Below are 26,877 nucleotides of genomic sequence, written 5' to 3'. Positions count from 1 at the left end.
TGGGTTTTACAACCCAAGAAAGGGATAATATTTTTAAGGCTTTAAACAAGTGCCTTGCAAGTAAAACAAACATATATTAAAGAAAGATCTAGTCCAGACTGTTTCCTGCTATGCGGATTCTATACAACCTGGATTATGGTGTTGTTTTGATGTGGTAGAGCGTTCAAAAACGAGCCTCTCCCACATTGATGCAGTGCATTCTATTTTCCTATCTCCAAATTCAACGATCGTTTTCCTGCTTGAGTAGATTGGTCCTGCATGAACGCATGAATAAGTACAAGTGTGTGTTTGTGTGTGTGAGAAAAACTGTGCTAGAAAAACTGCAGATTATTTTCTAACTCAGGGTCTGAGAATAGCCACTTCACTTGAGTATGAACCACAGCCACACTTGGTGGTTATGTACTGTTTAAGGCTGCCAGCAGAAAGAAAAGAAGATGGGTGCATTTTTCAGTTCCTAGAGTATATAAATACAAACCACAATTGTGTTTATTTAAGAAGTGCCCACTTTCAGTTGAGTAAATGCTTTAATATTACATAGTCAGACCGTGTTGCTTTTCAATTTTCCCGTAGGCATGCATGAGGGATATTCCAACCTGCAAGTGGCTTGACCAGTGGACGGAACTAGCTCAGAAGTAGGTCATGTTGCCCTAAACCACAAGCTCTGCCCAGGTCACATTTGTTACTTCCTGATTCCATCCAAACCAATTTCATTGGTGGCCTTACTCCAGCAGGATCCTCATTAATCCTCCGCTTTCTTCCTCGACAGGTTTGCATTCCAGTATAATCCATCCCTCCAGCCAAGAGCCCTTGTGGTCTTTGGCTGCATCAGCAAACGTGTGTCACATGGACAGATAAAGCAAATCATCCGGATCCTGAGCAAGGTGTATATTGGATTTTGTTTTTCTGGAACTTTCATTTTCACTTCTTCCTCCTGCAGGCTAAGGAGCATTTGCATATGGAATTTTGCACCGACCGGAACATAGTCTGTTTAGCACTTTTTGGACAACTTCTGTGAGATGTGGTGTCAATCTCCTGGACTGCATGAGATGTGGCGAGCACAGGGGCCTTGCAGTCTGAGGGCTTTGGCACACGATAGTTGGGTGTTTATTGAAAGACGTTTTACTCCAATCGAAAGGTCTCCCAGAACTCCTTACATATAATTAATAAAGAATGTAAACAGTATGCAGTATTAAAGATGACCATCACAGGATGGAGATAGATATGTGTAAAGATAGAGATACATAGATATGTCAGACTCCACAATCAAATGATTGATGAATCGTCTGATCGTGTTCGTCTGCCATGATGAGTCAATGCTTGTCAAGAACCGGATGGAAGGGGGAACACCAAGGAGTGTGAAACTGTTCTGTTTGGGTTAAGGCGGGGAGTCAAGGTCCTACTGCCAGAGACATCTGTGCTTGGTATGGCTGACTGTTGGAATTAGGTGGGAAGAGATGTAAGGGGGGGTGCAAGGTGTCTGGAACTTTTAATTAGGTAGTTTAGGCGGGAATCTTCAATCGCAACTTTTCTCTTGATCTGTACACATTCTCAGTAAATCTGAATTCTGCATATTTCAATTGTGCATGAGTCAGGTCATTACTGGGATCCAAAGTGTCAGTTCCTACATAGATAGATACAGATACAGATGCATACACACACGCGTACACACCACACACTAGATACTAACATACTAGATCTCTCTCTCTCTCTCTCATGAGATCAAGTAGGTTAACAGCATGCAGTGTTAAAGATGACCAGCATAGGATGGAGATAGATGCAGATGCAGATACACACGCACACACTCACAGACACGATGGAGATCATTGTTTTTCTAATTGTGTTTTATTTGGACTCACTCCTAATGCTTTTTTGTTCCCTGAGCTAATGCTAGAGCTGTATGCAAGTGAGAATGTGCTAGTTTGCAATGCACTGATGGAACAGATAAACTAAAAAGAGGATGAGGATTTATCATCATGGGATTGGAGCTTTTGGTTAACTGGGGAGAAATGTGTCACGGAGAAGAATCAAGGCAGAAGTGAAGAGTAGGTAGATTTTTCAGTCAGCCCAGAAGGAGATAAAGTGGGGAATAGAGAACGCAGAAGGTGGCGTGAAACGTCTGGTCTTAATGACTCGCAGTTCCAGGGAAAGTGAGGCAGAACAAGAGGACGTGTTTCATCAGAGGCATCCTGGGTTGACCGAGGCAGGAGGAAACAAGGCCAAAATGTGAAAAGAGAAGCCCACATCAGCAGGGATTAAAAATCCATGTCAACAAGCTGATGCTACATCCTCCCTTTACCAATAACAGGGTCTGGAGAGCTGCTTGAAAGGGCCGGACAGCTACAACAGCCAAGTGCTGATAGAGGCTACCGTCATAGCGCTGACCAAGCTCCAGCCACTCGTCAACAAGGTAAACTGCTGGGGCCCCCAGCAGCTCGTTCTACGTGGCCCCGTGGGCAGGAAGAGAGGGTGGCCCCATTGTGCAGGAAAAATGTTAGTCTGAATGACCCAAGTGTGAGGAGAATTGGAAGCCAAAGCTTGCATTTTTTGCCTGCTCCTTATTTGTCTGAGGCAAATCTTGAAAATCCTGCCGATGACTCATTAGATTAATAGATATGCCGAAGGACTTGAGGAATTGCTTTGGTGTGCCTCTTCCTGCTTCCCTCCCTTCAGTCCACTAATCACTTCCTAGTTCTCAGCAGTTCAGTCCAAACCATGGTTTCCAGTTCTGTTTTAGAGTCAAGAGAGCTTTGCCTTCACTGACATGTGATTGATTTGGCCATAATCAGAGAGGGTGGAAGGAGAAGAAGGGAGCTTGCATATGCTTGGCACAGCTGCAATGGGCAAAATGAGGGGGCAGCACTAGAAGGGAAAAAAAATAGCTGCCACGATCTCTACTCTACCAGAGTATGTGATGTTTACCGCTCTCTCCTCCAACAAACTAACTTTTTATCCTTTAATGTCGTTCTCTTCCTGAAACCTATGTTTCCTCATCCTAATTTCTTTCCTAAATCTCAGCAGTTGACTATGGCTGTGGGTAGAAATTCTGAAAAAAATTCTCTACCAGCTCAGAGAATGAGCCAATGATCGCAGCAGCCACTAGTCATCAGTTGAAATCCCTGCAGAATAAAACTGTTAAGGCAAGTTGTGAACATCCAGACTGGGTCAACGTGTACATGGATGTAAGCTCTACTTAGATTTGCACCCATTAGTTATACGTTCCCTGCTGTCTGGAGATTGTGTGGGTGCCAGATGCATCCACTTTTACTGACACAAGGAAGATGTGACTTTCTGTTCTGTATTGTTCACAGCAGAAGAAATGCTGTGCTTCAGTTGGTTGTGTTTTTTCCCCATTTCCGTTTAGGACTCACCTATGCACAAGGTACTCTTCTGGGTGGCCATGGCAGTCCTGCAGCTGGACGAGGTCAACCTATATTCTGCGGGCACAGCTCTGCTGGAGCAAAACCTTCACACTCTGGACAACCTTAGGGTATTTAATGACAAAGTAAGCAAGCCATTTCCCAGAACACCTAAGAACAAAACAAATAACAAATGTTTTCTTAGCACTGCTGTAACATAGGTTATATTTTCCCCACTGGTGAATCAGTTTTGAAAAAAAGAGAACAGCTTCCTTGTTGAAAAGTAGCTTGAGTTTTAAGAACTTAACATTGTTTGACATTCCTTGAGTTTCAGGAAATGGGATTTTTATCTTACTGCACCCAGGAGGATGAGTTCAGCTAGCCCCAGACGTGATGACGCAGCTAGCTCAAAGCCGAAAGGACGGCTAGCGGCCGACGGTGCTGGTGGTGAACGGCGAATCCGATGTTCTAAGGATCAACACACCATTGGAACCTGGAATGTAAGATCTATGAGCCAGGGCATATTGGATGTGGTTATTGGTGAGATGTCAAGAATAAAGATAGACATTCTGGGAGTCAGTGAACTGAAATGGACTGGAGTGGGCCACTTCACATCAAATGACCACCAGATCTACTACTGTAGACAAGAGGACCACAGAAGAAACGGAGTAGCCTTCATAATTAATAGTAAAGTGGCTACAGCAGTGCTCGGATACAATCCAAAAAACGATAGAACGATCTCAATTCGAATTCAGGGCAAGCCATCTAACATCACAGTGATCCAAATATACGCCCCAACCACAGATGCTGAAGAAGCTGAAGTAGAGCAGTTCTATGAGGATCTGCAGCACTAACTGGACAACACGCCTAAAAGAGATGTTATTTTCATCACGGGAGACTGGAACGCTAAGGTGGGCAGTCAAATGACACCTGGAATTACAGGTAAGCATGGCCTGGGAGAACAAAATGAAGCAGGACATAGGCTGATAGAATTTTGCCAAGACAACTCACTCTGCATAACAAACACTCTCTTCCAACAACCTAAGAGACGGCTTTATACATGGACTTCAGCAGATGGACAACACCGAAATCAGATTGACTACATCCTTTGCAGCCAAAGGTGGCGAACATCTATACAGTCGGTAAAAACAAGACCTGGAGCTGACTGTAGTTCAAATCACAACTTCTTCTTGCACAATTTAGGATCAGACTAAAGAGATTAGGGAAGACCCACAGATCAGCTAGATATGAGCTCACTAATATTCCTAAGGAATATGCAGAGGAGGTGAAGAATCAATTTAAGGGACTGGACTTAGTAGATAGGGTCCCGGAAGAACTCTGGACAGAAGTTCGCAACATTGTTCAGGAGGCGGCAACAAAATACATCCCAAAGAAAGAGAAAACCAAGAAGGCAAAATGGCTGTCTGCTGAGACATTAGAAGTAGCCCAAGAAAGAAGGAAAGCAAATGGCAACAGCGATAGGGGGAGATTAAATGCAAAATTAAATGCAAAATTCCAGAGGTTAGCCAGAAGAGAGAAGGAATTATTTTTAAACAAGCAATGCGTGGAAGTGGAAGAAGACAATAGAATAGGAAGGACAAGAGACCTCTTCCAGAAAATTAGAAACATTGGAGGTAAATTCCAGGCCAAAATGGGTATGATCAAAACCAAAGATGGCAAGGACCTAACAGAAGAAGAAGAGATCGAGAAAAGGTGGCAAGAATATACGGAAGACCTGTATAGGAAGGATAACAATATCGGGGATAGCTTTGACGGTGTGGTCAGTGAGCTAGAGCCAGACATCCTGAAGAGTGAGGTTGAATGGGCCTTAAGAAGCATTGCTAATAACAAGGCAGCAGGAGACGACGGCATCCCAGCTGAACTGTTCAAAATCTTGCAAGATGATGCTGTCAAGGTAATGCATGCTATATGCCAGCAAATTTGGAAAACACAAGAATGGCCATCAGACTGGAAAAAATCAACTTATATCCCCATACCAAAGAAGGGAAACACTAAAGAATGTTCAAACTATCGAACAGTGGCACTCATTTCACATGCCAGTAAGGTAATGCTCAAGATCCTGCAAGGTAGACTTCAGCAGTTCATGGAGCGAGAATTGCCAGATGTACAAGCTGGGTTTAGAAAAGGCAGAGGAACTAGGGACCAAATTGCCAATATCCGCTGGATAATGGAAAAAGCCAGGGAGTTTCAGAAAAACATCTATTTCTGTTTTATTGACTATTCTAAAGCCTTTGACTGTGTGGACCATAACAAATTGTGGCAAGTTCTTAGCGGTATGGGGATACCAAGTCATCTTGTCTGCCTCCTGAAGAATCTGTATAACGACCAAGTAGTAACAGTAAGAACAGACCACGGAACAACGGACTGGTTTAAGATTGGGAAAGGAGTATGGCAGGGCTGTATACTCTCACCCTCCCTATTCAACTTGTACGCAGAACACATCATGCGACAAGCTGGGCTTGAGGAATCCAAGGCTGGAGTTAAAATCACTGGAAGAAACATTAACAATCTCAGATATGCAGATGATACCACTTTGATGGCTGAAAGCGAAGAGGAAATGAGGAGCCTTATGCTGAAGGTGAAAGAAGAAAGTGCAAAAGCTGGCTTGCAGCTAAACCTCAAAGAAACCAAGATTATGGCAACCAGCTTGATTGATAACTTGCAAACAGAGGGAGAAAATGTAGAAGCAGTGAAAGACCTTGTATTTCTAGGTGCAAAGATTACTGCAGATGCTGACTGCAGTCCGGAAATCAGAAGACGCTTAATCCTTGGGAGAAGAGCAATGACAAATCTCGATCAAATAGTTAAGAGCAGAGACATCACACTGACAACAAAGGTCCGCATAGTTAAAGCAACGGTGTTCCCCGTAGTAACATATGGCTGCGAGAGCTGGACCATAAGGAAGGCTGAGAGAAGGAAGATCGATGCTTTGGAACTGTGGTGTTGGAGGAAAATTCTGAGAGTGCCTTGGACTGCAAGAAGATCCAACCAGTCCATCCTCCAGGAAATCAAGCCAGACTGCTCACTTGAGGGAATGAAATTAAAGGCAAAACTGAAGTACTTTGGCCACATAATGAGAAGACAAGACACCCTGGAGAAGATGCTGATGCTAGGGAGAGTGGAGGGCAAAAGGAAGAGGGGCCGACCAAGGGCAAGGTGGATGGATGATATTCTAGAGGTGACGGACTTGTCCCTGGGGGTGTTGACGACCGACAGGAAGCTCTGGCGTGGGCTGGTCCATGAAGTCACGAAGAGTCGGAAGCAACTAAACGAATAAACAAGAGCACCCAGGATTGTTTTTAATGTCCCAGCAGTGTTGCAAGTACTGTCACAAGATTAGGTGATGTATATTAAAATTGTCCAGTAGGGCTGAAGACTAAAATAAAACATGGAAGACAAAGACAAACAGATCTTGGACACACCCACCTTATGCTCTTTTCCCAGAGATATTTTTAGACTGCAAGGCCTCAAATCAGAACTTATACACTTGGTTTGCTTTTGATTTCTTGTGAGATGTAAATCCAGTCATTTTAGTTCACTTTTTATGCACAAACTAGGCTAATGTGTCTTGTTCAACAAGCCATGGTTTAAAAATCTTTTGGCATTAACTGTGAATAAAGCCAAAGACCTGATTTAAACATATAAACACCCTGGTTTTTAAAATAAAACTTAATGTATGAGTTCACACAACTTCTTCCAGCCAAACAAAACTGTTAGAAATTAGTGCAATGTGCAGACACACCCTTATAGCTGAGAGTGTATGGCAGCCTTATTTACTTATTTAGACCATTTATATCACAACTATTTTCCATAGTAGCCTTGCTGGATCACAATATCAACAAAAACATGGATGGATGTGCATTCAGAGAAATACTACAGCAATGGCATCTCTGTTTGTCTGTCAATCAATCAGTCAAGCAAGCAAGCAAGCAAGCAAGCCTTCCTCAGCAAGAAAAGTCTTCAATTTCTGAAGGACTGTTAGTGAAGAAATGAAATAGGACTTTCTCAGAAGGGTATTCCAGGATGCAATAGCCAAAAAAAATTTTTTTTTTAATCTTGCCAATCCCAGCCAGATTATCTCAGGAATTATTTGGACACGTCCCCAGATGGTGTCTTCCACCTGTGCTGGGAATGCAGATGGCCAGGCTGGCTGAACATTCTTGGAGTAGTAGCCAGCCAGACACAGTCTGGAGTCAAGTGAATAAAATGAAATAAATAATCCCTATACGTTTGGAAGGTGCCAAATGGGAGACCTTGCTGTATGAACACCCAGGTTGGGTGAGTTTTCCAGCAAAGGCAGAAAACAGTTCTCCAGAATTATAGCAGCCATGGATTGAACTCCCACTGTTGGTTTCTACTTTCATGGAACAGTCCAGCTGCAACCCCATCATTATTCCAACCCGGCAGGAGCAACTGATGTCTTCAATACACCAAATCAAATAAGTTGGCTTCATAACCCAGATCAAATCCATTGATCCTGGCAGATTAGTCCAAATCAAATCCAAAGGGGTCAGCACCAACTCAGGCCCATTTGTCCACCATCTTCTGTATACTAGAAGCCAGGAGACTGAGAGTTCTAGTCCCGCCTTGGTCATGCAAGCTGGCTGGGTGACCTTGGGCCAGTCCCTCTCTCTCAGCCCAACCCACCTCACAGGGTTGTTGTTGTGGGGAAAATAGGAGGAGGAAGGAGTATTTGGCATGTTCGCCGCCTTGAGTTATTTATAAAAATAATAAAGGCGGGCTAGTAAACAAACAAACAAGCAAATATACTTCTCTATCACTCCCTCTACTTCCCCCGCTTCTCGTTCATCACCTCATTCACCTCGTTCATCACCTACACCAGTACAGTAGTCTTACTTTCATAGTTTCATCCCATCACCTCTCCCACAATTACAGCCAAGTGGAATCTAAAACTAGTGTCATTCCCCCTCCATTCCCCCCCCCAATTCTCATACTGAGAACTCTAAAAGCAAGCAGAGAGCAATAATAACAAGGTTATTACTGTCAATATCCTGTTGCTGTGTTTGTTACGGACCTTTTTTTTATTTCAGGTAAGTTACTTATCTCAAGGGTAGTAACAAAGGTATAAATAATGTCTAAAATCGGTTCAATTTACTGAGGGAAGTCTAATTTTAATATCTGATGTTTATCCTGTATTGAGGCCTGTTCTGTAGTCCTTCCAAAGTCATTGGCCATATCCATTCCATTTTTCATTCTGACTTTGTCTTTTAAATTTGTTGCCTTTTTTCCGTTTTTTTTTTAAAAACATGTTCTTTTTCTCTTCTTCCCTGGAATAACATTGGTTTCCGATTGCTCTCGGAATGTGCATTCTGATTTCTCATGATGAGTCTAGTAAATTCAGAGATGCATTCAGATTATATTCACAGGCCCAGAACATTTGGGAAAAGTTCGTAATGAACGTCATTAGACAGCGTTGAGTATCAGTTGCCTGTTGTTTTGCTTCTCATACACGTACCACATATATGTGTTAGCGTACGTGTGAATGTATGAGAGAGTGAAAAGGATGGAAAACGTATGGGTGTGTGTGAAATATTTCCTCCTGTAGCTAGCAATTATGTCTGCTATTGCCCAGGCAGCTTTGTTTGTTACTACAGGTACTTCTTTTTTCTAAAATATATTTTTACTTCCGTAATTCTAATCTTTCTCCCAGCAAACCATAGAGCTTGGTACCAAACTGAAAGAAAAAGATAGCTGGTTAACAAATGTGCTTTCAAGAAAAATAATTATTTGGGACCCTTAGCGGTGGGTTTTTCACGTACAAGAGCTGTTATTAATACACATATATGTGCCTTTTTTAGGATGACCGCTGGCATTCTGCACTTCTTAGAAGGGCTTGTATTAAAAGTATTCTTTAAATATCAAGGTGAGCTGCCCAGTCAAATGGCAGCACTTTTTTTATTCACCATGACAGTATTGTAATGAGTTAATTGAGGGTGTGTGTGTGTTTGTGTGCCTGGAATGCAACGAGAGCAATTATACCTCCTTTTGTGACCATGAGTTTGATGCCTGCCCTTTGGCTTCTTCCCTGGCAGAGCCCTGAGGAAGTCTTCATGGAGATCAGGAGGCCCCTGGAGTGGCACTGTAAGCAGATGGACCACTTTGTGGGACTCAATTTCAACTCCAACTTCAACTTTGCACTTGTGGGACATCTGCTGAAAGGTAGGGAGGCAATTGGCTGGCTTCAATTCCTCGCTTTCAGGCTCGGTCAGCTGTACACAACAGTATTGTTTGTGGTAGGAAAAAAAAAGCCTGCTTCCTTATGAATTGCGCCAGAAGAGTATCCTAGAGCACTTTAGAGCTCCTTTGAAGGAGGACAGAATATACTGGAGAGAGAGGCTAGAGAGGAAAAGAGGAAAGAATACCTAGAATTAATAGGCTGAAAGGAATTTTTGTGATAGAAGCTGAGATAACCGCCCAGAGTCCCCCTTTTGGGGGGAGATGGGCGGTAATAGAAATGTGAATAATAAATAAATGAATAAAATAAAGATACACTTCAGCAGCTGACGTGTTTTTCACAAAACGAAGCCCTGGTTTGAGACCTGGGTCATTTGTGCAATGGGGAGATCTGTTTGTTGTTCAAGAGTTGGTTTTGGATTACAGAGGAATATTGTTGCTATGCATTAGAGGCCAAAGTGGTTGCCCATACGCTCTACTCTTCTTTTCCCTGCGTGCCTCGCTTTAGAATTCAAGATGGTGGAATAGTTTGTCCTCTTTTCAGATTACATATAGCAAAACAAGTTAATGGAAAAATCTCTGGTGTAAGTAAAATAGCATCGCCAGATGCAGGCCAGAGTGGCATTTTTTCCCCCGAGCTGCTAGTTGTCGACTTTCAAGGAGCATTTCTGCCTGGAAATCATTCAACATGGGTTTATCCCATCTTGTAGTGTGAGTTTACTAATCTGTCCTATCATCATCTTCCTGTGTAAACCAAGCCTAGCATTCTCTTGGGTTTGATGTGACATAGCCCCAGACAAACGACAATGGAATTAATTCCATTCGACTCCCCTTCATTCCATCTTTGGACTTTGAAATCCTGTTAACAGCGCTTCTTCCTTTTTTTGGCAAAGGCCTCTAAAATATGTTGCATTTTCCCACTTTTCTACTGACATTTTTCTGTCTTTGCAGACACCTGACTGTTTAACACAATGTTTATTTCATTAGGTTACCGGCACCCATCTACGACCATAGTAGCAAGAACAGTAAGGATTCTGCACACACTCCTTGCTCTGGTTAACAAACATAGGAACTGTGATAAGTTTGAGGTGAATACCCAGAGTGTGGCTTATCTTGCAGGTAAAAACACCAAATCTATTAGGTTTGTGTCCAATCCAATCCAAACTGGGTAATCTACAGCGTGAATATGTTCCTCTCTGTTCATAACAAAGAGTGAGCCGCCAAAAGGAGAGAGCCAGTCTAGTCATAATAGTAGTAACACTGTCCTCTTATGGAAAGGCTGGATCTCAATCCATGCCTCTCCCCTCCCAGCTATAAAATTCAAAGACCCTCTTTGAATACTTTGACTGTATTGATACGTGGTTGTGGAAACCTAGCATTCAAAAACTTAAGACGATTCCTAAGCCAGTCTGTTGAGGCTTTGTTTTTAGTGGATCTGTAATGAGGCTCTGCCCTCTTTTTATCTTGGGTGTGTTACTAAAATTTATATCCTGCCTGTATTCCATGGAGCTCAAGGCAGCCTCTGTGGAATTCCCAGTGAGTTTTCCCTCCAGAAACCTAGATTCCTGGCCTGCTTCCTTGCAGTGCAGGGCTTGCTGGCTTTCCTGAGACTTGCACTGACTTTGGCAACCACTAAAAATTACAAGAGGCATTGCTAACTTTGCACAATCAATTTTTATTTCTGTCGGTTAGAGAAGGAGCCAAGTGCCATGTGGGCTACTGAAGTCAAATTTTCACATGATGGGTAAGCCTGTTCAACTCCCATCCCAATTTATTGAGTGCCCATTTAGGTGTACGAACCCTCTCTTTAAGATGTGGGTCATCATCACAGCATCCAGTGACCCTAAAATGGTACTTGCACTCCCCCCTTAAGTAAAAATGAGATGCAGACTGAAATATTATGAAATATCCAAATCTCGTGAGATTTCAGTGCTCCTTTGAGGTTCCACATGTGGACGTTGAAATCACGTCAGAACCCAGAGTCAGATTGCCAAAATCATTTGGAGAATTTGCCAAGATGTAAGGCATTTATAAAAATGTTGGGGGCAGGTATCTATTGTTGGGGACTTAACATGAGCCACATCAGGCTTTAGGATCTTAGGGACTAGGATTTCGTCATAGTGGAGAATTTGAAGTGCAATGGCTCCCTAGAATTTTACTTTTTATTTCTTTAAAATTAAAATGAATTGAACTGAGTTTCTCAGCATTCTGAGTTCTTGATGTAATAGCTGATAGTGAGCTTTCATGAAATACTTGAAGAATAATGCAGACTCTGCTGTTTGGAAGAAGAATCTGATGCGAAATATCCTTTGAACATTCCTGTACTTCCTTTTGTCTGTTCAGCTCTGCTGACTATGTCCGAGGAAGTTAGGAGCCGGTGCAGCTTAAAGCATAGGAAATCACTCCTGCTGACGGATATTTCAATGGAAAACGTTCCGATGGAGACATACCCCATACACCACAGTGAAGCCAGTTGTAGGTCAGTGGGCCTTTTGAAAACTGTTAGACAATCTGGGTGGGTCCATGGTGTTCCTTCTGATAGAATTGTGCGTTGAACTCAGAAGCCTATCTCTTGTTGCTGTTCTGTGAGACAAAATTACATTTAAGAAGGGACCAAGACAGACATGCCAACCGACATGTTACTTTCCAGCCAGGAGCTGCACCTACAATTTGTTTGTTTTTGCAAATTACTGAAGAGAGCTTATAATTTATGGCTAAATGATTTACGACAGAGAAAAATGGAGAAAGGGTGGGAAGCAAAATACAAAATTATTGTGCAACTAAAATCATTCTGGGAAAGAAAGAACCATAAAGGAATTGACCCTGGCAAGCCCAAGGATAGTGTTTCACTAGCTGGATTCATATGCTGCCTGTGTTCACACAATAAGTTAACCCATAGTTAGCTTAACCAGGGTTAACTGAATATAGTTTCCTGGGCTGAGTTTACAGAGTATTCTTAACATAAGCTAATGGCTGTATTCACATGACATGCTATGTTCAAATAAATTTATATTATGGCTTAACACGAGGGCCTGGTTTACACAATATGCTAAGACAATGGTTGGTTCCCATAACACGCCAAACCACAAATTACTCAACCTCATTCAAGTTTAGTCTACATGCTCCAATAGAAGAGAATATCTGTAGCTCAGGGTTGAACTGTGGAGTTCTTGGTGTTCTCTGAGCTTGGTTGTTGGCTTGCAGACATTTCATGACCTGACTAAGTAACTGATGATGTTACTTAGTTGGGTAATAAAACATTTGCAAGCAAACACCAAGAACTCTGCAATCTACATGTTGTATAATCCCAGCCACAGAATCAGAAGGCCTGGGTACCCATATACTGCTAAAATGTGGTTGACTGGTTTGTTGTTTAGCAATTCATGTGAATTGTGTTGGGTTGTTGTTTGTTTAACAAGCCAGAACCAGACTTGGAAACAAATCTAGCTTGTTAGCCAAGTCTTCATTTCTTTCCCCTTCTTTATAGTTTCTCTTGCCTTGCATACTTCTGAATTCCTTCTCCTCAAAGGTGAGAGGCTTGGGCTGAACCAACCGTTCATCACATTCCACATCACATTAACCTATAGTTTCACTCAGTAAGTTTTCAAGAAGCTGCTTTCAGGTTGCCCTAAAACAAGTCAAGGTTCATTCACTGACATAAATTCATTGTGCTAAGCCCCAGACAGACAAACCGCATTATTACCTGTCTCATGTCTCCCTCTGGGGGAGCCAAGTGGAATAGCCACTAAAAAGCAGAACTAGGACCTGGGCATCTTCTGAAGTTCAAGGGAGTAAACAATGCTACATGTGTCATGATACCATCAAGCAAATGATGAAATCACATAATTTGCATCATCTGTGTGATGGCATCATTAAGTCCATGGCATCATCACATTCGTACCAGTCACATCCTGGGAAATGCTCAGTCCCATCGTGGTCCTGAATCAGCTCTCCTCCCAGCTTTGGGCCAAAACAAGAGAGAGCCAAGCACTAGACATAAGGTAAGGCATGGGTGCCATCTTGACTCAGGAGAAGGAAGCTCGCTTGTTAAGTAAGGCTCATTTCTGGCTGTGTGGTGGTGGCTTGTTTTTGAAATGGCTGGTCTCTCCTTCCTTTCTTTTTAGGACACTAAGAGAAAACCAGCCATGGTCTTCTCCCAAGAGCTCTGACAGACATCTCGCTGCTAGTTACCCGACTGTTGGGCAGATCAGTCCACGCACCAGGAAGTCCATGAGCCTGGACATGGGACAGCCTTCTCAAGCCAACACTAAAAAGCTGCTAGGTTGGTTGGGAGTGTCAGTCTTCTTTGAGCCACAAAGATTTGGGCCAGGGATTAGCATGACCGCAGAGAGAAAGGCCTATGTGCAAACTCGCCTTAGACGTTCTAATCAAATATACCTTTTGTTTGCTGTACTAAATAGAGGGGTGGAATAGTTAGGGAAGCTACAGTTATCCCATACTACTTGCATCAAGCCTTCAGTTCCAGCAGAGTGCCACTTCAAAGCCCATGGGGGGTGCTGCTGCAGCTGCTGCTGCTGCTGCTGAAAAAGGAAACCCTGCTTCATTTCTTGCCAGTATGCTTTGAACCACAAACCACTATTTCCAGTCTCTCTTTATCCAGGATACAGAGTTGATTCCAATAGAAGAGAATATCTGTAGCTCAGGGTTGAACTGTGGAGTCCTTGGTGCTCTCTGAGCCTGTTTGTCTGCTTGCAGACATTTCATGACCCGACTAGGTCACATCATCAGTGCTGGTGAGTGTGCTAGTAACTCCGTTTCTATACAGTAGCTTGCCCTGCCAGTGTTGGTGGGGGTGTGGTTTTCTCCTTGGTAGTTCCTTGATTAGGGTATTGTTTTCTGCTTGATTATCTGCTTGATTGTTTGTCTCCTTGGTGGTTCCTTGATTGGGATATTGTTTTCTGTTTGACTGTTTGTCTGGTGTAAACCACATCCACCCCCAGCAATGGCAGGGCAAGCTACTGAGAGGGAGCAAACCCCACCCTCACTTGCACTGATGATGTTACCTAGTTGGGTAATGAAATGACTGCAAGCAAACAGCCGAGCTCAGAGAGCACCAAGGACTCCACAGAATGGATTACAAGAGTATACAGGTTTAACTGGTTTCATTTTCATAGGTACACGAAAGAGTTTTGACCACTTAGTATCGGACACAAAAGCCCCTAAAAGACAAGAAATGGAATCGGGGATCACCACACCTCCAAAAATGAGGAGAGTAGCAGAAAATGATTATGAAATGGGTAAGACTTCGAGCAGAATGGTCTAACGGCTAATTGCTTTGTATGTTTAATTAAATGCCTTGTACAATTATTTATTTCGCCGTGGCTCAGTTGGTGTGCTAGAATGCAATAAAATCGGCCAGTACAAACAAATTCACAATATAAAAAAGTGCAATAATTGCAAACTAAAAGTTTAAGGCTAAGGAGGAAATCTGGTATTGCCAGGGTGGAAATTAATTTGTGCAATGGACCTCGCACCCAAAATCTGCCCTAGGTGGACCCTCTGAGAAGATTTTATGGGTACACTGAACTATGGAATAGAAGTTGTTCATTGGTTTCTGCCTAAAGTCAGAGATCTTACAGAAGTATAAAATTGATCTCAGTGATTTTGCAAATTATAAAACTGTATGAAGAGCACTCACAGACAAACTGCCTTTGCCAGTCTAGTTATGGCTGACTGTTGGTCTGAGCCACAGAGCTGTTCCATGCTTGAGTCAAGATTTGAACTGAATCTACGTGGGGAAAACATCAACCTCAAAGTTTCCAGCTCTTTCACTGGAAACTTCACTGTGTCTCATGGTTATTGAAGGAGGTTTACCTTGTACATAGAGCTGTTGTTCATTCTTGCTGTCCCTTGTTAAAATATGTGGGTTCCTTCCTGCAGAAACCCAAAGGATATCGCCCCAACAGCACCCCCATCTCCGTAAAGTATCTGTGTCTGAATCTAATGTCCTCCTAGATGAGGAAGTCCTCACTGATCCCAAAATCCAAGCTCTGCTGCTGACTGTCCTGGTAAGTATATGATCAATGTCTCATGAAGATCCCTTCTGGCACTATTGTGTGAAGAGTAACAACTGTAACAATAACGGGTCCCTTTCCTAAGGGGACCTGTTCCAGAAAATCATTCCCTTGGGTGACTGTGGAAAGGAGGGAATACGAGTTCCGATCAAGCATTTCTGTACAAAACAAAATGGCTCCAGGCAGAAGTGTCCCCAGGGACACTTCTGCCCAGGGTAGGATGGGGTCAAAAAATGTCAAGATGACATCCATGTGGTATGACCAGTGCCCTGCCCCTTTTTAATATGCACTGTCTGCAACACATGCAAAAACGTGTGGGGTTTCAGTGGCACAGTTGAAGTTCCACCTTGACTTTATTGACCCCCCCAATGATGATGCCACTGTCAGATACTCAACCCGATGATGCCCCGTTGCTGTCAATAATGTCTGTATGGGTGGAGTAGAGCTTTTCCAACAGAATCGTGTGTATTTATTTGCTACTTATATACTATTCCTTTTGTTGTTGCAAAGGGAGTACAAATAATTAAAAAAATTAAAACATCGTCTTAACATTATAGCTAATTAAAAATAGATGCTATATAAGTGCACATTAAAAGGTGGGAGGGATTCTGATGTTCACATAGGAATGCCTGGAGGAAGAGATGAGTCTTCAAGAGGTGACATGATAGTCCCATATCTTGGACAGGGGGCACCATCACCACTGTAGTAACAGCAGATTGATTCTCTGTCAGTCTCAGCACATAGAGCAGGGCCCCCTGTGATGATCTTAGTGATTAACCAGGTCAGTAATTGGGGAAGCAGTTAGCCATATATCCTTGTCTCTGGTCGCTTGTCCCTTTCTGCACCCGAAGTAATATCTGGATCCAGGCTCAGTAACTATCTGGCAGGTGGTATAATTGTTTCACATAATTGTAATACATGCATGGGCAGATGTGCATCTCAGGAATGATATTTAGCTGTTTTATGATGAAATATCTTCTCACCCCAAAAGATTTCTTTCCATTCCAGTTGTATAAATAACGATCTGCACATATTCAGACTGGCTAAACTATAGCTTCGCAGTAATAGCATCCTGAAGCTCAGTTCCTCTGCTGAGATTTGGTTCATATACTTAGATGCATGAAAGAAGAACTACAGTAATGGAGACCCTCCTCCTCAAAGTGGGAGCTTCTGTGTGAACTTAAACAGATCTGTTGCAGAGCTATCCTAGAACAACATGGAAAGGGTCTGAATTCTCTTCTGTAGCATCTTAACAACCAGAAGGTGAATTCCAACATTCAGTGCCAGGGATAAAACTCTTGTCATCAGCTCCTGCCTCCTGGCCAAGAAATTATGGAGCTGAGAGCCAAACTCTCTTAAGAGCAGCAGATTGGAGAAGACAACTTGCTGTGTTTGCTGCAGTAATAAAATGCCCCCCACCCCTTTCTCTAATTGATTGATTTAACAGCTGGATCTTCTCTCTAGGATGGTGTTATTTTTCATCTAGAGTTGATATAACTCAGTAGCTCATTAGAAGTTGCAAGCTGATGTTTCTCTTTCCCCCTCTTCCCTCTCCCACTTTTGTTTTTGGATAGGCAACGTTGGTAAAGTACACTGCAGATGAGTTTGACCAGCGGATCCTGTATGAGTATTTAGCAGAAGCCAGTGTTGTTTTCCCAAAGGTCTTTCCTGTTGTGTAAGTGTTGAGTTTTTGGCAGGAAGTGATTTCCTGCCAAATGGTAATCTGCAAGGTGTTGTTGTTTTTTAACATCTCCACGTGCCCTCTGGCTCTTGAGGAGTTCACTTGAAATCATGCAGGCAGAAAGAAAGAATGTATAGTGCATATATTTGGTGGAACATGAATATTACAGAAGCTGGAATCTTGCTCAAGTTTTACATTGCATGGTGTCTGAAGCAGCCTTTAGATGCTTGAGAGTGATGGGTTAACCACATTAACTCAAGGCATCCTATCATAACCAGCCAAGGAACTGTAAACAACTTTAGTTGGAAAGTTGTCTGGCTTAAAAGGCCAGCATGCTGGCATGACATAGGTCATAGCAGGGTTTTTCCCATTAGCTTTGGTCATCAGCAATAATATCTTCTGAAAAGGAATCCTTTTCTACCAGAGACTTGGCTTCCTTGAATATTATGCAAATCATACTTTGGTTTTGGTGAGAAAGATTCCCTATCAAGAGACCCATCCCAACAGATGAATTACAATTCTCAGCATTCTCTGGAGGAGAATGTGCAATGGTAAGAACAACCTTAAAAAAAAAGTGACTGAAAAGCCTCATCCCATAGGAAGGAAGGTCTTAAGACTGAAAAGAGTGCTTGGTCACAATATCTTCTAATAATGTGGCTTCTTTAAAATATCTGTGGATACAATCATGCAGCACAGTGGAAGTAAATTGTGCCAGAGCAGGTAACTAAACTGAAATGAATAAGGCTTCATAAATACACCCATAAATGTGGTATGTGGGCTACACTCCTCCCAATATAAAGTGTAGGTTAATCTTCAGTATTGCCTGTTGCATTCATGTTCGGGAAATTCAACTATTCATTCTTTATCTGAGCCTAGCAAAATGGGAGAAAAGAATAGAGTCCATGAGGAGGAAATGTTAGAAAACCTCTTTAGGAATTTCAGTTGTATAGTTCAGCTGACTGAGCTATGCTTTAGGTTCCACTTGCGTCACATCTCTGGGATCCTCCAAAAGCCCTCCCACATTTGTCAGGCAGTTTCCAAGAACAGTATACTATAGCTGTTGGGGTTATAGATACAGTAGAGTTGGTTTTCCTGATGAACATGATTATTGTGGGTTTATCTCCCTACACCTGTACCCCAGAATTCTGGTGATTATACTTTGGTATGGTGCTTAAAAATGGAGTTGTCTAACCAGCATAAGAAATGAAATTCCCTGGCAAGAATAATTGACTTCCAACAGCCATTTCTGTGTTAATACCCTAAGGTATTGTTATAAAAAACTTGATGGATAAACACACTTTAAAATCCAATTATTTGCTACAGGAGGAACCTGAAAGTGATGACCTGATCACCTTTATTTGTGTTTTGTTGCCTAGGCACAATTTACTGGACTTCAAGATAAATACTCTCTTATCGCAATGTCAGGATCCAAATTTATTGAATCCCATCCACGGGATTGTTCAGAGCGTAGTTTACCATGAAGAATCTCCACCACAGTATCAGACATCTTATCTGCAGAGTATGTATCTTACAGCTCCTTCAAAAACTAGGGGGAAAAAAGGTCTGCTCAGATGTAGTCTATATCAAACTATTTTAGGTATCCCCCACAATATTCATTCTTTATAACATGTAGACCTTGCTTCTTCAATAGATATATTAGGCTACCTTTCAAAAGGAAACTGTAAAACTGTACAGTAAAGTGACTTGTAATATAAAACATCGAAAAGCTGTTTGAGGGATGGATTTTTTGCCATCAACCAGCTCCTGCTCCCTAAGCATATTTGCAGTACTGGTTGAGTTCTCTTTCTTGTGGGGAGAAAGTGGGATTTGGGCTGAAGATGTACACAATCACCATCTTTGCTAGGTTCTATATTCTGCAGTGCTAGGACCACCTCAGATAATGTAAGATCGTTTTTGGCACTCTCTAAGACCTAGAAAACAGGCTTTCATGGGGGTGTTGCAGGGAGGGTTCATCCAAGAGAAAATGCTACCTGAATGCTTAAACCTCACCCCCTTCCCCATTACGCTGTGGGGGACCATTTGCCCTTACTGTGAGAGATTCCTTGTGATGCTACTTGATTTTTCCAGAAGAGAGGTAAGGGTCCTGCTGATTTTCAGAAGTCCTTGGATTCCAACTCCTATCAGCCCCAGCCAAGCCAGGCAGGGGTGATGGGTGTACCTCACTGAAGGGCACAAATAGGTCAATTCCAGGAAGAGCAAATGGGGTTTATAGCGTGGAGGGAGAACTTTGGATACTCAGCCCTTTGTTCTTCATTCTCAGATTGGACCAACAATACTTTTTAATGCTTTTTCTCCCTACTGCCTTTTGAACAAAGGAAGGATGTTTGAGAGTGGAACCAGTGATCCTGGGAGCTTGTGGGCTCCCTTTCACTAAAGGCCAGACAGTCACCTCTGGGAAAGCCTTCGGATCCCTGTGCTGAGAATCAGAATCCATGGTCTGTATGGCCCATTCTCATTCTGTGAGCCTTTGCTTAAATTAATACTGGGCCAAACCTTTCCTGACTTCTTTTGCAGGAAAGTAAAATAATTTTACTTTAAAGGTTTGCAAGGGGATGCATGGGAGAGCTTGCCTTACCTTGTAAGTAGGGGCCAAGGACTACCAGTTCCATTCTTTATTCTTTATTATTGACTAAACAGATTTATAAGGCCACCCAACTCACACATGGTGACTCCGGGCGGCTTACAGAATTAAAAACCATAGAAACATAATAGACACCACCACCACCACCACCCCCAGCAGCAGCGAACACATTCACATCAGCCACTTCATTGGCTCCGAAGCAGCCTGGGGTCCCCAGGTCCATTGACAGAACCACGTCATCAGGGCCTTCTGGAAAAGGAGCACGGAGGGGGCCAATCTTATATCTGAGGGAATGATGTTCCAAAAGGAGGGAGCCACTACAGAGAAGGCCCTTTTCCTTGGCCCCCATTTTATAATTAAAAATAAAGCCCTTTGTGTACTCGAACCCTTTTAGTGATTGTCCTTCATGCAGATTTCTTCTAAGAAATGTTGGGAGAAACTGTAAAAAGGGGGGTTTAAAGCAACATACATCTGCCAGTCAGCTATGAAATAAAACGATCTCCCTTCCTCTAATGGGAATTTCAGAAGAACTTTTCACTCCGCCTCAGTTTACTTCACTTTCTTTTAATGTGTCCCTTCCCTCCCATTTTAATGAATGGGTGAACTGCAAGAAAGCAAACACGGGACTCATTTAAAACAGCGTTTGGGCCATACAGCTGAATTTGGCTGTTTTTGTGGAACCTGCCTCAGGCATCGGGCTACTGTATTGTATTGTGTTTTATTGCATATTATATTGGAAATGTATGAGTGTTAAGAGAGTGTTAGAGTAATGGTTATGATTTTGATGATAAATGGATAGAGAGTTGAACAATTAAATAACGTTAAACAATCGTAAGATTTCAGTGGTTGCAAAACACATTGCATTTTGCTCATTCGAGCTGCTTTGGATATGTGAGTTGCACCTCCCTTGACTGCTATGCACTGAATTATTTGTGCCTGGTGACTAACAGCCAGACGTAGAATGGAGTATTGGAACTTGAGGTGACAGGCAAGTTGTACTGATGGCCCTAAGGGTGAGTCCCTTGATGGGTTCATGGGATGGTGCAGGCATCAGAGTGATTAATGTGGAGATGTAAAATGGGTTTCAACCAAAGAATAAGGAATGATTGCAGATTATATGGCAGTTTGCCTTCTACCATTGTTTTCCTAACAAGACTGCTCATTCTTTCTTTGTTGCTGCTGCTGTTGATTTGCAGGTTTTGGATTTAACGGCTTGTGGAGGTTTGCAGGACCATTTTCTAAGGTGAGGGATTTGGGCTTCTCTCAGATCACATACCGTACGGTGGTCTTGGTAAGGTTGGAGTGGGCGTGACAGTGCAGATCCCCCGGAGGGTTAATAAGAAAATTTTCAGTAAGCTTGAAAAACTGACTTACTCATTTTTTAAAAATAAAGAATTTAAAAAATTCCTCCTGTTCTTTATTCAGTCGCATTTCCAGAGCAGTATTTTTAATCCAAGTCCTTGTAACAATTGAGGATGGTGACACGTTCAGACATTTCCCAACAGCATGTGATAGTCCAAAGGAGGAACATTGCCTCTAAGGTGATACGTAAAGATTGTGCTATGCTCCAGCACTGAAGGGTTAAAGATTTGAATTGAAATTTGCTCTAACTTCCCCAAAAGGAGAAGAGATCTTAGCTGTCCAAGAGTTTGTGCATTATTAAAACAAGCAACGTGCATTGTTTAGCTTTATTCATCATGAATGTTGCTCCAGTGAACTTTGAATAATTACCTCTCTTCTTGAGCGTTTCCTAAGCCCCCGTTCGTGTGTGACACTTTCCAGATGTTCTGGATTTGCAGCTCCCAGAACGTCAAGCGTCAGGTTGAGGAACGTTGCATTGCTAGGGAGGAAGTTCCTTCTGGGAGGTTTAGGTATAAGGTTTAGTTCCCAGCCCAACCACCAGATGTCCAGGCATTAGCATTGCCACGTGCAGCGAAGCAGTTTATGGGAGAGAGAGGCTCTCACGCAGTGGGGACATCCGGCCACACTCTCATCCCATTTGCATGGATCACATCAAATCAAAAACTTCAGAGGTCAGCAAAACATGCAAACAGAGAAATACAAAAAAGACAGACAAGTCATAGGAGTCTTCAGGAAGCATCGTCTGCCACATTCTTGAAGCTTGGTGACATTGCTGCATGCTAATCACTGACCCCTTGCCACGATTACTGAAAAAGGAGAGATTAAATGTTAGCATGACATTTTTACCCGCTTTGAGCCGCCCAGAGTCTCTTAGATGGGATGGGCAGCCATACAAATTGAAACAAAGATGATGAAGATGATGATAATACCAAACAAAATTCCCTGATCTCCCATCTGATCTCAGAAGAGCCGTGTCAACTTCACTAGAAACAGTCTGACCTCAGAGCACTTCCAGTGGGGGCCAAATAACCTCTTTTGATCTTGGAATGGATGTTTCTGATGTGGATGTTTTCAGTCTCGAAATATTTCACATGTTTTCAGTCTCGAAATATTTCACATTTACTGATTAATTGATGAAAACTCAGAAGCAACTTATTAAGGTGTCTGTGTGTAACAGCCCTGGTTCAGATGTTTCCTTTCCCTCAAGATTCTCCTTTCTTATTCAAAATCCTTTATTGAAAAGGTGCTTGGACACAAAGAAGCAGATGTAAAAGAAATAATTCACTCTGCTTGGGAAAGCAGGAAGTAGTAGATCTGACACTTGTGGGAACCCCACTTTTTTTCCAGTCTCGTAAGATTCATTAATGAGAGCCCGTTTGGTCTAGTGGTTAGGGCAACAAGCTAGAAACCAGAGGACTGTGAGTTCTAGTCCTGCCTTAGGCACGAAAGCCAGCTGGGTGACCTTGGGCCAGTCGTTCTCCCTCAGCCCAAGAGCCAATCAGGCGTGGTAGGAGAGTTCTAGTCCCACCTGAGGCATGAAGCCAGCTGGGTGGCCTTGGGCCAGTCACTCTCTCTCAGCCCCAGGAAGGAAGCAATGGCAAACCACTTCTGAAATCTTGCCAAGAAAACTGCAGGGACTAGTCCAGGCAGGTGCCAAGGATCGGACATGATTGAATGGCAAATATATATATATATATTATTCATGCGCAGCCAGCATGTAAATCCTATAGTACGTTGCACATTTGACATCCATTATTTCAAAAGTAGAGGCCACTTCTATGAAGCATGTTCTTATTGACCATTATGGCGAGTGCCAGGCTGTAAACTACAGCAATTCACTTTGGTGAATTTCTGAGCACTTATGTTATCCTTGTAGGAAGTCTCTTAGTCTCAGCTGTTTTCAGGACATCACTACAGGAGGACTTTGCCAGCACAGATAACTCTATTTTCCCTTGGCTTTGTGCTGCAGCTTTATTCTCACAGTGCTATGAGGGAGGAATAAATGTGTCATGGTCTGTTACCCCCCTCATTCTCTGGAGTACCATATTTCTTGGAATTTGTAGAAGAATCAGATTCAAGGTGGGAGGTGCAGGAGGAAAACTTTTATTCTAGCTGTGGAAATCATGGGTATATGTTGGGGCTACATAGAGTTCATTTAAATAGAAGGAAACATTTCCTGATGTACATTTTTTGTACAACATTGGAATGGTCTACCTAAGAAGGTGGTGCATTCTCTATCTCTGGGTGAAGACTGGACAGCCAGCGGTCAAGGATAGTTTAATTGGTTTTCCTACATAGTGCAGAGGGTTGGACTAGATGATCCTTGTGGTCCCTTCCAGCTTCACAATTCTAGGATATTATGGAGCTACATGTTACAGAATTCTGATAGAATTTTACTGAAGTTTCTTTACTGGAAGCCCTCTATTTCAACTCTCTTTTCTAAAGTCAATCCCAGAACTATGCTGGGTAAGAACAGCTGCGCCATTCCTCCCTGAATAGTTCAGTGTAATAAGTGCTTGTGGGCCAAGAGGCTCCAAATGGGTCAAGAAACCAAGCCAAGATTGATGCTAGAAGGACCACTAGCCAGTCTATTCTGTATCTCTGTCCAGTCCTTTGTGCCACTGCTTTGCCTTGTCGCTGCTTCTCATTCTCCATCCATAATGCCAGGCCCCTCTTTTCTTTCCTATTCTTGGCCCCATGTCATGCCGGATGACATATATCTAGCCTCAGCTGAAGCACAAACACCACGTTCTCCGGAGGGCTGTCCTTAGCAGCCATCTAGAATTATTGAGTAGTGAAGCAAATCTGAGTTGTGAACCACCAACTGAGCAATTTTGCATTAGCTTATTGTGCTTCATTAGAAATTGTTTTGCTGCCAAGGTGTCATTAGTTGGACATACCTCAAATTGACTTTGAGTTGGTAGAAACCTAGAAGCCTAATTTCAGAAATGGGTGGTGTTAGGTAACCACATCCCTATTAAAAAAAATTCTTCTATGTAACTGAGGTGTTCTGTCCATTATGACCTATGGACCTGAAGTCCAGTTATATATTTTATGATTTATGAAGCCTTGGTGGCTTAAAAAAATGACATAGGCAGTCTTAAGTACCATCAGAAATTTATAAAAAGTAGCTGAATGTTGCTTCTTTTCTCTTACATGAAAAAGTCAAATAATTATGTACATAAAGCATATATAATCCAGTTGACTTTTTCCAGAGAGCTTGATTCAGAGCATGCAGTTCCTGGTTGACCATGTACTCCTTTAGATGGAGGAGATTTGGCCTTGTATCTGAAGGCCTTTGAGATTGGCGAGGGGTGAAGGGAGTTGTCCCAGTTGGAGAAGACCTTTGGGGGAGTGTGCAGTCTGTTGATTAAGATCAGGGGAAAAAACAATTGGTTAGAAATAGGGAACTAATCTTTTTTCAATTCTTTCTAGCAAAGTCAAATACCCGACTATGCTGAGCTGATTGTGAAGTTCCTTGATGCCTTGATCGACACCTACTTGCCTGGAATGGATGAGGAGATCAGTGAAGAGTCCCTTCTAACCCCAACATCTCCTTACCCTCCTGCAGTGCAGAGTCAGCTCAGCATTACTGCAAACCTGAACCTCTCTAATTCCATGACCTCACTTGCAACTTCCCAGCATTCCCCAGGTCAGTTTGCCATCCATTTCTAAATCTGAGGTCATCCCATTCCAATTCTGCTTTGTGCCATCTTCCTTATGTGGGTGTTGGACTCTTTTTCTCCCCCATTGCACCAGAAGTTCTCATCTTCAATAGGTTTGACACTCCCACGTGTTTAAGGAGACCTATCAGCTCAGATCGAGGGATCAACTAATATATTTAGTCAGTGGTACAGCCAAGATCCAATCTTGGGTCTTTGCAGACTCCACTGATTCCTTGGGTCCCCTCAAATCCCCATCCAGAGAACAGAAGGTGCTTAGCCTCAACATTCATTTCCAGGAGAATACAAGCATAGCCAGAACATCAGAGCTGATGGTATTCCCCACAGTATTCTTCTTTCCCCTTTCTAGTATTTTTAAAGGCTGTTGTTGCAGTTGGGGGAGGGATCAGCTAGTTGCACACGTACAAAGTCACAGATTATTTTTACTTTCAAAATATAATAGTCTTGCCTAAAACAAATTGGGGCTTTCTCCTAATTTATGTCCACGACCATCCAAAACAAGCCCTTGCAGTGCAAATGTATCCAGTGAAGTGGGGCAAATTGGGCTGTAGTGGATCTGGGCTTGACTTCAGACCTTAGCTCTGACTTCCTTTGGGTAAAGCACAGAGGAAATCTTGTTTCCCCCCATACATAAAATAGCAATCAAGACCTTGTGAGTAGTGCTGTACAAATGCACGATTTGGCTCTGATTTGTGAATAATTACCAGGATTGCGGGCGGATGCAACTTTTGCATGTTTTGTTTCGTGTTTTCTTTTTAAAGAGCAAACTTGGGTTCACACAATAGGCAGAGGCAAATCTCGGTTTGCCCCGCCGACCATTTTCACACAACCTGTTTAACGGGTTCTGCTGCTATGCTCAGGTAAGTCCATACCTGTCATTCACAGTGCCTCAGTTTGCTAAGGATCAGTTATTTTGGAAAATATGCCAGTTATCTTTATGTTGGTCATCATTTCCTCATCAGTTTAAGGGAGAAATCCTTTTTTTTTTTTTTTGCACAAAAGAAGTAATTTCCTGGGCCATTCTGTGGATCGCAAATTGTGGCATCTTTGAATGCCATCTCTTGGCACCAGGAAATGTTATAAAATAGGCTGGTGGTGAGCATCCTGCGTGTTGCTCCAGTGGCTCTGAGCTAATCAGAGGCTCCCAGCAACAAGAGCCATTCAGACGTGTGTCTGATCTGCGGCAACTGCAGCATCTTCTGCATTTCTCTTTCATGATCTACAAGCCCTACAAGGAACAATGAAAAGAACTGGGTATGTTTAGCCAGCAGAAGAAATGATTGAGGGGAGATACGATAGCAGGCTTCAGATACCTGAAGGGCTGTCAATGGAAGAGGGAGTGCATTTATTCTGTATCACCCCAAGTGGGCAGGACTTGAACCAGTCAGTCAGAACTGCGAGGAAGGCAGTTCAGGCTTCGACGCAGGAGGAACATCCTAACTACATGGGCTATTATCCAGTGGAATAGGCTATCTGATGAAGTGCTGGGCTCTCTTGCACTGGAGGGCTTCAAACAGAGGTTGGGTGATTATCAGTAAGAGATGCTCTAGTGCAGTGTTCCTCAACCTTGGCAACCCTAAGCTGTGTGGCCTTCAACTCCCAGAATTCCCCAGCCAGCAAAGCTGGCTGGGAAATTCTGGGAATTGAAGTCGCACAGCTTAGGGTTGCCAAGGTTGAGGAACACTGCTGTAGTGGAACCTGCACTGAGCAGGGAGTTGGACTAGGTGACCTCTGAGGTCTCTTTCGACTATTCCATGCTCGGTACCCCAGTTGGAGACTGGAAGTTCCAGGTCCCCTTAAGAGAAGCAGGAAGCAGCATTTCAGTTAAGAGGGCAGCTACTGATGCTGCAGGCGTGCGATTCAATCTTATTTAGGAGTGGGAAGACCAAGGCTTCATCCATGGATCTCCAGCGGCAAGCTTTTTACAGACTGCTCATCCTTA

The 26,877-nt window shown here is 42.8% G+C and overlaps 1 protein-coding gene and 1 long non-coding RNA gene across 3 annotated transcripts in view; one reads left to right on the top strand and one right to left on the bottom strand.

The window, feature by feature from the left end:
• Window positions 1-26,877, bottom strand: part of LOC134493060 (uncharacterized) — an 80,891-nt gene that overhangs the window by 40,276 nt on the left and 13,738 nt on the right. The window lies entirely within an intron of this gene.
• The window catches only part of NF1 (neurofibromin 1), a 199,532-nt gene that overhangs the window by 160,763 nt on the left and 11,892 nt on the right, over window positions 1-26,877 (top strand). For both annotated transcript variants that reach the window (XM_063297286.1, XM_063297277.1), the window contains 14 exons: window positions 571-632; window positions 767-881; window positions 2,306-2,407; window positions 3,362-3,502; window positions 9,431-9,557; window positions 10,560-10,691; window positions 11,916-12,051; window positions 13,697-13,854; window positions 14,708-14,830; window positions 15,474-15,601; window positions 17,182-17,282; window positions 18,665-18,807; window positions 21,087-21,133; window positions 24,688-24,904. In XM_063297286.1, the coding sequence (XP_063153356.1) occupies window positions 571-632; window positions 767-881; window positions 2,306-2,407; window positions 3,362-3,502; window positions 9,431-9,557; window positions 10,560-10,691; window positions 11,916-12,051; window positions 13,697-13,854; window positions 14,708-14,830; window positions 15,474-15,601; window positions 17,182-17,282; window positions 18,665-18,807; window positions 21,087-21,133; window positions 24,688-24,904 (1,732 nt within the window). The remainder of the gene's footprint in view (window positions 1-570; window positions 633-766; window positions 882-2,305; window positions 2,408-3,361; window positions 3,503-9,430; window positions 9,558-10,559; window positions 10,692-11,915; window positions 12,052-13,696; window positions 13,855-14,707; window positions 14,831-15,473; window positions 15,602-17,181; window positions 17,283-18,664; window positions 18,808-21,086; window positions 21,134-24,687; window positions 24,905-26,877) is intronic.

This window comes from Candoia aspera, chromosome 1 (genome assembly GCF_035149785.1).
Source record: "Candoia aspera isolate rCanAsp1 chromosome 1, rCanAsp1.hap2, whole genome shotgun sequence".
NCBI classification, from domain to species: domain Eukaryota; kingdom Metazoa; phylum Chordata; class Lepidosauria; order Squamata; family Boidae; genus Candoia; species Candoia aspera.
This window is presented reverse-complemented; position numbering and strand designations above follow the sequence as displayed.